Below are 12,174 nucleotides of genomic sequence, written 5' to 3' on the forward strand. Positions count from 1 at the left end.
ACCATACTCCCAAGTCACAAAGTCTCCAAGTATGGCAGTACTAGGAGAACCAAGGTCCCCAAAGAGTCGCAAGCAAACGATTCTGAACACGTCTGAATCCTATCCCTATCCAGGTTTCCTTCCCATGGCTCGCGTAAAACATCTCAATGTCCTACCAACCACATATCCCCTCACTGGAATACCTCATGACCACACAAGGATCATATACATGCCACAAGGGCCGCCACAAAGGCCAAACAAAATGTCCTAAAGAGGACCGCCACCAAGGCCAAACAAAATGTCCTAAAGAGGACCGCCACCAAGGCCAAACAAATGTCCTAAAGAGGACCGCCACCAAGGCCAAACAAAATGTCCTAAAGAGGACCGCCACCAAAGCCATCTGTCCCGAAAGACCATCTGTCCCGAAGGACCGTCTGTCCCGAAGGACCATCAGTCTGGAAGGACCGTCTGTCCCGAAGGACCATCTGTCCCGAAGGACCGTCTGTCCCGAAGGACCATCTATCCGGAAGGACCGTCTATCCCGAAGGACCGCCTAACCAGGCACTCTGGCTAAACAGCCTGCCACAAAGGCCACACAATAACAAAAGAATACTGCCACAAAGGCCACACAATAACAAAAGAATACTGCCACACACGGGCACACTGACTCAAAAGTCCGCCACTAAGGCTACACAAGCCCCTCCAAGGCTCTCCACCGCTAAAATGGACAAATTCCAACTCCCGTAAAACTTTCCATATTTAGCACTTTCCATTTTTGGAAACTTTCTACTTTTGGAAACTTCTATTTCAGGAAACTTTCCTCCAAAAATCCCGCCTCACGTTAACTTTGTACCCCGAGCACCACCTCATCCCGCTCCAGCCACGGATTACAGATGGGACCTAGCTAGATAAGTTTAAGTCGCGGCTTGCTTCTCATACCACTTCTTAAACCTTGCCTTCATCTTCGCCTCAGGCTCCCAAGTCTGCTCCTCAACACCATCACAGTCCCACAGGACTCTCATCAAAGGAATCTTCTTCTTCCAAAGTTCCTTGATCCTCCTCTCGAGAACCCTCACTGGTCTCGCCTCCACTGTGATGTTAGGCTGAAGATCCTCAGGAATCTTAGCCAACACCCGCTCACCCTCACGGAGACACTTCTGCAACATAGACACATGGAAAACATTATGGAATGCACACATAACCTCGGGTAACTCCAGTCTATATGCCACTGGTCCAACCCGCTCAATCACTCTGAATGGACCCATATACCTCAGACTCAAATTATTCTCTGACAATGACCTGTTCGGACCCCGCAACATGGCCATCTTGAGGTACACTCTGTCTCCTACCTGAAACTCAAGATCTCTCCTCCTCCTATCAGCATAACTTCTCTGCCTATCCTGAGCCTCCTTCATGTTCAGCTTGAGAACCTGAATCTTCTTTGAGGTCTCCTGAACAAAACTAGCACCAAACATGCTCCTTTCCCCCACCTAGGTCCAGCATAACAGTGTAGGACATGGTCTCCTATACAAAGCCTCATAAGGAGTCATCTTAATACTCGCCTGATAACTGTTGTTGTAAGCAAACTCTACCAGGTTCAGGTGATCCGCCCAGTGGCCATCCAATCCAACACACACATCCTCAGCAAATCCTCCAGCGTCTGGATTGTCCTCTCAGACTGTCCATCTGTCTGGAGATGATAAGCTGTACTCATATGCACCGTAGTGCCCATCTCTGCCTGAAATGCCTTCCAGAACACCAAAGTGAACTTAGAATCCCTATCAGACACAATGCTCGTCAGCACCCCATGCAATCTGACTATCTCCCTCACATACTTCTTAGCTAAGACCGCTGCTCCAACAGTCTTCTTAATGGCCAGAAAATGTGCTGACTTAGTCAACCGGTCCACAATGACCCAGATAGCATCAAAGGTCCGTGATACTGGCAATCCTACTACAAAATCCATCGTGATCATATCCCACTTCCACTCTGGAATTGATAGACTCTTTAGTAATCCGCTTGGAACCTGATGCTCAGCCTTCACCAGCTGACACACATCGCACCTCGCGACCCAACTAGCTACAACCTTCTTCATCCCGACCTAATGATAGTACCTCTTGAGATCACGGTACATCTTAGTCGCTCCTGTATGAATAGAAAACATGCTGGCATGAGTCTCCCTCAAGATCTCCTATCTGAGATCCTCATCCTTGGGCACACAAATCCGACCGTGCACCAAGATAGTACTATTAGCTGAGACCTGATACTCTGAATCAATATCCTTAGAGACATTCACCAGCCCCAAATCCTTCTCCTGAGCCAACCACACCCTGCTCAGACGATCCGCTCCATAAGCCGCCTCCTAACCCAATGGTTCTCGAGAAACCGCACATAAGCTCAACACACTGATCTCTCCTACCAGAGACTTCATCTCCTGGTAGTGTAGTAACCTGTCAAACCAAGGAAACTCCTGATCTCAGTGACATTCTATAGTCTAGACTAATGTCTGATAGCCTGAATCTTCTCCAGATCTACAGAAACTCACTCTGCAGAAACAATGTGACCCAAAGAACCCATCTCACGCTGCCAAAAACTACACTTGCTCAACTTAGCAAACAACTTCTGCTTCCGCAGCTTCTCCAGAACTGCCCTCAAATTCACTGCATACTCCTTAGGACTCTTAGAATATACCACGATCTCATCGACGAAAATGATGACAGACACGTCCAGAAACTCCTGAAACACACTGTTCATCAATCTCATAAACACTGTTGGTACGTTAGTCAACCCAAAAAGGCATCTCCACGAACTCATAATGCCCATACCTCATCCTGAAAGCCGTCTTTCTCACATCTGCCTCATCTATCGGTATCTGATGATAACCCGACGCCAGATCTACCTTAGAGAACCAAGTAGCAACCCTCAACTGATCCAACAACTCATCGATCCTAGGAAGAGGGTACTTGTTCTTCACAGTGACCCGGTTCAAACCCCGATAATCAATGCACAACCGGAAACTCCCATCCTTACTCACAATGATACACTAGGACGGATGAATCCCTTACTCAACAAATCCTCTAGCTGCTTCTTCAGCTCCGCCAAAAAAACACTCAAGTATGCCGACATCAACTCTAGGCCACCTGAATGTCAACCCTCTTGTTCGTCCAAGAACCTCTAGTAACTTGTCTCTTATGGAAAACTTCCACAAGATAGATTAATCCAAAATTAGCTTTCCGCTTAGCTATTCTCCACAGCAAATCATCAATACGAGCGTAATAAAATAAACAAGTACCATACGTTCGCATATTCCGATTCACTGTATCAAATGCTTTGCAGACCGCCAACTTAACCTACTTAACTTGTTTCCCCCCAGCAAGCTTACCAAAACCTTAAATCTAGTAACCCTGTCCATCTCCAATGAACTTCATCCACCATCGTCGCAACGATTAGTTTATCCTACCATGAAGGCTTCTCGTGAATCTTATGTACCTGACAACCATGCCCTTACCGGCTCATATCTGCTGCAGCTCTCCTTCCCGGGACTCCAGCACCACCGGCCACTCAATCCTGGCACATCAGCCACACATTCTTGACCACTCCTGTCATAAAACCCTGGCCCACCGGCCAAAATAATCCTAAAATCCAAGATTAAACCATCATTACTCTCGAGGTCTACATTCCGTCGTTATGTTCATACTCACGTTCTATACATTGCTTGCTCCCAACTCTTCCTCTCTTAGGTCGCAACCTTTGACCCATATCGATCTCACTCTCAGACCAGCGTCTTCGAGTTATACCGTTTCACTCTTGGACCACAATCCTCAAGATCTCGGTATCAGGGGAATTACTCATCCCCTCAGGGGAACATCATCCCCTCTGCCACTCTCGAAGCCCTCAGCCCCTCGAGCTATCGGTATTCAGGGGAATCACCATCCCCTTAGGAGCAACAATCCTTAACGACTATAAACATCTCTCGACACAAAGTACCTCATGTGGTCCGAGTATAACATTGCAATGTTGCACCTGTCCACTAAACTTCTAATATCCAACTGGATTAACCCCCAAACAGAGAAATATCTGCTCCAACTGCATAGGTCCACCTATCCGCCTCTCTAGGTCTGATACCTCTTGAGAATAATCTCATACCGGTCATCTACAACCGCTCCAACCTCTTAACATAAGGTGGAAAGTCCTCAACATCCGCAGCCCTCGGCTGCACCCCACCACATGCGGCACAACTGGAGCCTACACTGGTACCTCTCTCGGTAACCGCTCCAACAGCACGCCAACAGATCCGCCAAGCGATCATCTCGACCCTGGGCTCCACCTGCTGCAACCCCACACCTGGGTTCCTAGCACCCCCGGCACGCTCATCGGCTAACCCCCTCTGGTCCCTCCTGATACGCTTGCGACCCTCTAATGTACCTCCTCGTGGGACTCTGGACCACACACTCGCTGGCCTCGGGACCTGCCCGATAATGACCACGACCACGTCCAGTCCACGACCAACAACTCAAACACCTTAACCACTGATCTTTCAAGAACAGAGGCTAACAAGCATAAAACAAATCAATACCACACAAAGAAACATAACAATAACTCACCGTGGAATCTCATTGAAGGCTCGAAGAGGATGTTCTAGGACTCCATGCCACACACAATTGACTAACTCACATAATCAATCAAAGCATGCAATCCAAAATATCACAACAGAAACCTATCGAATCCAAACCTAGAACCGTAAGGGCTCTAATACCAAAATGAAAAGATCGACCTTTTTTTTTTAATCATAAATAATAAATATATAATATAATATAATATAATAATAAACTACAACTAGTGGTCCTATATCCACTAGCCACCTAACCACAATCACAATCATCAGCGGAAAACATTACCAATATCCAATAAATATAAATAGCCAATATTAATTCCAATTATAAACTAATGATCCAAACAACATCCAAAGAACTAGCAATCCTAAACAACATTCTAGGACTCCACTCTAACAACCTAACATAAGCCAGACAACCAAACGAACCACTAGAACATCCTCCTCTTCATCGCCCTGATTCCACGGTCACACGTTGCCTTTACCTACACCTTGTCTTTACCTGCACCACAAACACATATTGCAATGCATGAGTATTTAATAAACACTCAGTAAGGCAATCCTACCATCTACTGGGATATACACATAAGCAATAGAGACATCTCTAACCATCAACCAACAATCATCAATCAACAATCAACAATCAACAAGCCAAACAACACATAAACAAGCAGATTAGAGAAATCTCCAGCTTAGATAAGCCATGGTCCTGCACTTACCTTAACAAGTGATTCACAAAACTAAATACAACCAAATGAGAGGCTTTCCAATATCCAAGAACAACCAAACTTGTTCCTACAACCAATCACAACAACAAACAAATATTGAAAACAAACTGCCAGAAAAACAGAAAAGAACAACCTCACAAGTGAAACCACGAAATCAAAACTAACCGTTAACTTTCTAATCTCTTCGGTGAAAAGCAAAGTATATACGTCGAGAAGCTTTCCACAACATTTCAGCACGATCAGATGACAGATGAAACCGAAATCGTCCCCATAACACCCGCTGGTCTCAATCCGCGAATGAGAAGAAACGCTCCACGAAACTACCAATATCTCCTAGAATATTAACCCAAATTCACTTCTGTAAAAAGGCTAATGTACGAAAATCTCTTAGCTACAACCATACCAAAAATCAGTACCTTTCAAAACGATTTGACCAGTCAAATCCTCCTTCTCCCAAACCCTGACAGTTCTGTTTCTCTCTTAACACTTAAGGAAAAAGCTTGATCTCCTTCTCTTCTCCTTTACACTCAATAACCAAGAGTTATGTCTCTTTCTCTCCCTCTGTCAGATGAAAATGTCGACCAAAGAACAAAAGCATGAGAGGAGGCGTGAGTTGAGAAAGAGATTAGGGCTTTTTGGTTTAATTAAATTAAACCAGGATTTAATTAAACCAAAATTAATTAAAATCCACTCTTTTGGTTTACTCAACATAACCCAAACTCTATTCCTGGAAAACGGATGTTACACTACGAATGTAGGAATTTGGCTAATGGGTCGGCCAATTGTGGTCCAATGATTGACCAAAAAAAAAAAAATTGGTTAGATCTTTATCCATAACATATTATCCATAACACAACATAGACCAAATAAGTACAAAACCCTTTAATTCTAAATTTTAAATCCTAGAACATAAATCCTTGAACCCAAAACCAAAACTATTCACTTCAAAAAAAAAAAAAATTTTAGTGGATAGAAAAACTATGGATAGGTCTCCATGGATTTACAAAGCATATCTAGACCTTAAGATTCATGATTTTCATTCAAGCCCATCCAAAACGTGCAGATACTTAAACAAAAGTTCTCTGTGAACTTGATGCACTTGAAAAGAAACCCATTATATCTCAATGGACAAACATCAATCATTTATTTAGAGTCAAACGAGTTTTAAAGCTGAAGAATAACAGTTGAATGGTGGCTATGGATGTGATCATGTGGATATTTTTTGTGGATACCAATGTAGACAGACCAAAGAATCTTCATACAACATCCACACAATTAAATCCATAGACACCATGAGCTCCTTGCTTCATGTTTTGTGTTGGTCCAGAAACATATACACTCATAAGTGGTTAATAAACAAAATAAAAATTAACAACGTTGATTTATTTAGAACATTGAACATCAATCATGTGGATTAGTAGTTATGGATACTTATCTTATAATATCTTGTTCATTCTTTACATGAGCAGAAATTTGTCCAAGATAAATTAGCCACATAGATTTCTTTTAGCTAATTTTTTTTGTACTATTTTTCAGCTAGAAGTAGGTATATTAGAACTTAGAAGTGTCACTAGAAGCATACTACACAATAAACATAGTCATTATTAATCTCAAAGCCTATCCATCAAACTCTGACCACGTGGACAAGCAATGCAGATGAAATTTATCGACAAGTTTGTTGCATGTTCAAACATCACCATAGTTTAGCCACTTAGATGTCTTTTCGCCAAATATTTTTGTACTATTTTTAAGCTAGAAGTAGAGATATTAGAACTTAGAAGTGTCACTAGAAGCATACTACACAATAAACATGGTCATTATTAATCTCTAAGCCTATCCACCAAACTCTGACCATGTGGACAAGCAATCCAGATGAAATTTATTGACAAGTTTGTTGCATGTTCAAACATCACCATAGTTTAGGGTTTAGACTTTAGATGGTATATAGATTCAATGTCTATGTTTTGAGTTCAAGTTGTATTGTCTAAGGTTCAAGGTGTAGGATTTAGGGGTTAAGGTTAAAAGATTAGGGTTTAGGTATGTGGATGATGTGTCTATATTTTTAATTCATGGTTTAGGATTGAGGGTTCAAGGTGTATGGTTTAGGGTTTAGGATTTAAGATTTAGGGTATAGAGTTTATGTTTTTGGGCTTATATGGATTTAGTGTCTATGTGGTGTTATGGTTACGAGCTAAGGATATATCTAACCAAATTTTAATGGTAGAAAAGGTGGATGAGCTTTAAAGTAAACCCTAAACATGGTGATGCTTTAGGGTTTAGAGTTTAGGATTTATGACTTATGTGGATTTAGGGTTTAAGATACAACGACAACATCAAATCAATATATTCATGGTTATGTGGATACCAATAAAATTTGGGGGTTCTAGAGATTTAGGGTTTAGGATACAACGACAATATCAAATCCATATATTCGTAGTCATGTGGATACCAATAGAATTTTTGGTTTATAGAGATTTATGGTTTATGATACAACGATAGTATCAAATCCATATATTTGTGGTCATGTAGATACCCATAGAATTTGTGGATTCTTGAGATTTAGGGTTTAGGATCAACAACAACATCAAATACATATATTCATGGTCATGTGGATACCAATAGAACTTGTGGGTAATAGTAACACATGACCATAAATGTGGGTATTAATAACACATCAAAGTTTGTTATCAAATCCATAATACATGACCATAATTATGGTACTAGCAACACATCAAATCCATATATTCATAGTCATGTGGATACCAACTGAATTTGCGGGTTCTAGAGATTTAGAGTTTATGATAAAACGACAACATCAAATCCATATATTCATATTCATGTGGATACCAATAGAATTTTGGGGTACTGGTAACAAATCAAAGTTTCTTAAAACTTATCCAAATAAATAACTATTTATGAATGCAATATTTTGTTAATCCATCATGCATCTAATTTAAGCTTATAGTATGTGGACAAACAATCTATTTCATATTGAAATTTTAGTTAAATAAATTCATTAATTTCTAAATTATTTAACTAATTTAGTTTGAACATAGAAATTGTTGATTTGACTATGAACACCAATTCACTTGTATTTGATTTAGATTAGATTCATGAATTTTTTTTTGTGGAAAGAAAAAATATTGAAAGGTGCAAAAAATATTTATTTACAAGTTGCTTAACTTTTTTTTGGTTTGTCAACAACTAAAGTTACTAAACTTAAAATTTAGTATTTTTATCACCAACTAAAGTTACTAAACTTAAAATTTAGTAATGAAAATGAAAAATAAATGTTAAAGAAAAAAAATATTAAAAAAGAAAGAGAAAAGTTAGAGAGAGAGATGAGAAGGAAAAAAAAGAAAAAGTAGAGAGAAGGTTAGTTTAGTTAGAGGGTGTAAGTTGTAATTTGACATAAGAAAAGTATAGGGATAGTAGAAAGTGGGTGTAAGTGTCAATACTTTAGGAGAAAGTGGGTGTAGATGGAAAATTCCCTTTTTTCTATATATTTATCTCTTGATCTAGTAAAAATTGCAAAATAGATATGTTTTTTTTTTTTACAATACAATTATTCCACACCACTTATAGTATTTTGATTCTTACAAATTTTACTCAAAAGATTTTATATTCTTAATTTTGAATGAAATTTTGTAGAATTTTAGTATATTATAAAATTATAATATAGATAAAATATTGTAACAACCTGTCCCGTGGACCCCACTAGCCTCACTGCTAGCCGCCCCAACGGACCCTAAGCTGGCCCTGCAGGGCATCGATCCTAACTCCTCACTGGGCAAATGAAGCTATTCATCCAAATCCACAGTAGGTTATTGGTGCGCCAGACGTTCCTCGAACTCTGGTCCCCACTCTTTAACAACCTTCCCACAGGATAAGCTGTCACCAATTGACTTGTAACGCCCGTGTCCCGAAAAATATGAAATATGGAAGTTTATATCGAGAATTGGAGTGAAGTCGGTTTAATTTGCAGTTGGTTTACTAAGCTGGTCGATTTATTAATTAAATCAAATGATGGTTTAATTAATTCTGATTTAAATAAATCTTGGTTTAATCTAATTAAATCAAGGTTATTTATAATTAAACCAAAAACCCTCTATTTTTAATAAGAGGACGCCTCCCTCCTCTTATTGTCGTCAATGACTGAAAGAAAAAAAGAGAAGAAGTGTTCATTCACCTGTGAGAAGAAGAGAAGGGAGACCAAACTTGATTTTGGTGTTTAAAGTAAAAAGGAGCAGAATGGTTAGGGTTTGGGAGGAAACAGTTTCGACATATCAAATCATTCTCAAAGGTAATGAAATTTGGTAGGTTTATTCCCAAGTCTTTCATCGTCATTCGCCTTTTTACAGAAGTAGATTTGGATTTAAACTCGATGAGTTATTGGCAGTTTCGTGAGACACGTTTTCTCAGACGTGAGTTAGAACCATCGAGGATTGTAACTGAGATTGTGGTCTCGTCTAGTTCATGATTGGCACGAGATTTTGTGGGAAGCTTCGTAACGTCTAGGGCTAGCTGTTCACCGGAGGGATTTAATAGTTAGCGGTTGGTTTTTATTTTAGGGTTTCGTCTTTGAGACTATTTTTTCTGATGTTTCTGTCCAGTTTTGCTATAAGTCGTTTTTGGTTGTGTAGCTTGTTGTAGGGAATTGCTGGGCTGTTTCAGACGTTAGGAGAGTCTCAACTGGTTGTATTCGTTGTTATAATCAGTTTGATAAGGTGAGTGCGTGACCATGAGCTTATCTAAGCGATTGGGTTGTATAACTTGTTTTGTGTGAAGTTGTATAGGTGTGATGAATGTGTTATTGGATGTTCTGTTCAATGTTTGGTTTGTTATGTTTTATTTGTGGTTGTACTCTTGATTTGCTTGTGTGTATAGCTCGTAGATGGGAGGATCGTCTCACTGGGTATTTCTGGTAATACTCACGTATCTCATTGTGTTTGTGGTGCAGGTATTGTGTAGCGTGGAATCATGGCGATGAGGAGGAGAATGATTTAGGGTCTCGGTTGTGTGTTGTTGGACTTGGTTATATTGTTTATGTTGAAACCTTGGATAGAGTTATGCTAGGTTGATTGATAGAATGCTTAGGAATGTTATTGCATTGATGATGTGTTGGTTCTGTATGTTGGTATGTTTCCACTGTGCATATTGATTGTTATTGGTTTAATGAGGAATTTTGGTTTGGTTGGTTTAATTAAGTAGTATGGGATGCTTAATTATGTATTGTACTTATTTAAAAAAAAAAACGGGTCAGGTCGTTTCAAATATTAAAATATTTTTATCAATATTAATAATACCCACAACCACAAGTAGTATATTATATTAAAAACCATATCCACGAGTATATAGTTTTTAACATTTTATCTATATTATTTAACTTATCAGTAATATTTATTTTATTTATCAGCTTATCTAATTATATAAAGTTTGGTTTCAAAGTTACTCATTAATAAGCTCGTGACACGTGCCAATTTTATCAATAAAATATCAACAATTGTCAATTCTAATTCTATTAAAATATTTAATAATTAAAGGGAAAAAATCGTCATCTATTTTTTATTTGGACGTTTAATACCTCGTGTTATTTTATTGGAAAAAAAAAACCTTGTCTATTTAAATTTACCAGAAAAAATACCTTGTGTTAGTAGATTCATACTTACGGATTAACGGACGTATATAAGCGTGACAGAATCATGTAACAGCGTTAAATTTTGACCTCACGTTTCTAAGTAATATATATGATTTGTGTACACAGTCAGTTGTATTAATTGATGTGGTCTGGTGGTAAAATTTTTAATACTCGAAGATTCTGGGTTCGACACCCAAGACAAACCCTTTTTCAATTTTTTGTTTTCTTCTTCTTCGAGCCACGAGCTCCATTAATAACAACAACAGCTCGGAGTTTCTCTACTTAGAAACAATGGTAAATCGAAAAACAATCTCTTAGCAACCTAAGCAATACCAGATCGACGAGCTTAAGAAAACTCAAAAAACCAGATCTTCACCCACTTCCTCCATTGATGAGACGAAGCTTCTGACAAAATCCAGATTTTGGTTCGATCGGAGAAGAGGAAGAAGAAAATACTCTCCATGTCGCCACTGGTAGCTTCGGGATTAATAGAGAAGGAGGATGAAAGAGAATCGAATCAAATCTCTAGATCCTTCGTTAGCTCCGATTGAATCAAATCTCTAGATCCTTTGTCAATTTTATCGAACAAAGCTTAGTAGCCATATATTGTAAAATAGAGCTAGTTTTGAGTACATGTATAGATATCTTAGACTCTTAGACTTAGTGATGGATTAAAATTAAATTACTTTTTTTTCGAACAAATAAATTAAAATATTTATAATAGTATAATATTTTGTTTAGGTAGAATTACATAGCACAAGGCTTCATGCACATACATTTGCTGTGAAAGAAATCTCCGTTGCATTTACCATCAGGGAAACCTTCGCTCATACACACTCGCTTGCAAGTCCTCCATTTCGAGCAAAATCCCGTGAAGTTGATGCTTTCGGTTTCGCACATTTGGGGTTGTCCTTCAACCATCTTCATCACACCTATATAAAACCATATCAACAATAAGAATTCAATAGTATAACCAAAAGAATTCGTATATTTCAGTAGATTTGTTTAGAGCTAGTGGGATGATAGATTTGTTTACCAGGTCCGACAACAAGTAGGATTAGGAAGAAGAGTGTAGAGATAAACTGCATAGAGCTCTTCATTTTTCTTTTTCTTTGATAAATGATTAAGCGAGAGAATTAAGAGAAAACAAGTAGAGAGATCTTGATGTTTAAATCAAACTTGTAAGAAATTATGTGAAAAGGTTCGCATTTTATAGT

General features: G+C 38.9%; 1 protein-coding gene across 1 annotated transcript; it reads right to left on the bottom strand.

Moving 5' to 3' along the window:
• Positions 1–11,533: 11,533 nt before the first annotated feature.
• LOC147943505 (putative defensin-like protein 9) lies at positions 11,534–12,174 on the bottom strand. Its single transcript, XM_087452776.1, has 2 exons — positions 11,994–12,174; positions 11,534–11,889 (listed from the first exon to the last, which is right to left on the bottom strand). Exons 1-2 carry the CDS (start codon positions 12,055–12,057, stop codon positions 11,705–11,707), a joined length of 249 nt encoding a protein of 82 aa, XP_087308902.1. The 5' UTR covers positions 12,058–12,174; the 3' UTR covers positions 11,534–11,704.

The sequence above is a fragment of the Camelina sativa genome, chromosome 5, assembly GCF_030686135.1.
Source record: "Camelina sativa cultivar CO46 ecotype springtype chromosome 5, ASM3068613v1".
In the NCBI taxonomy this organism is placed as follows: Eukaryota; Viridiplantae; Streptophyta; class Magnoliopsida; order Brassicales; family Brassicaceae; genus Camelina; species Camelina sativa.

What these genes read in the sequence shown, in the direction of transcription:
- LOC147943505 (XM_087452776.1), bottom strand. Translation starts at nt 12,057, where the DNA reads ATGAAGAGCTCTATGCAGTTTATCTCTACACTCTTCTTCCTAATCCTA. An exon ending in CCTACTTGTTGTCGGACCTG is followed by an intron (nt 11,890 to 11,993) that starts GTAAACAAATCT and finishes GGTTTTATATAG; the next exon opens with GTGTGATGAAGATGGTTGAA.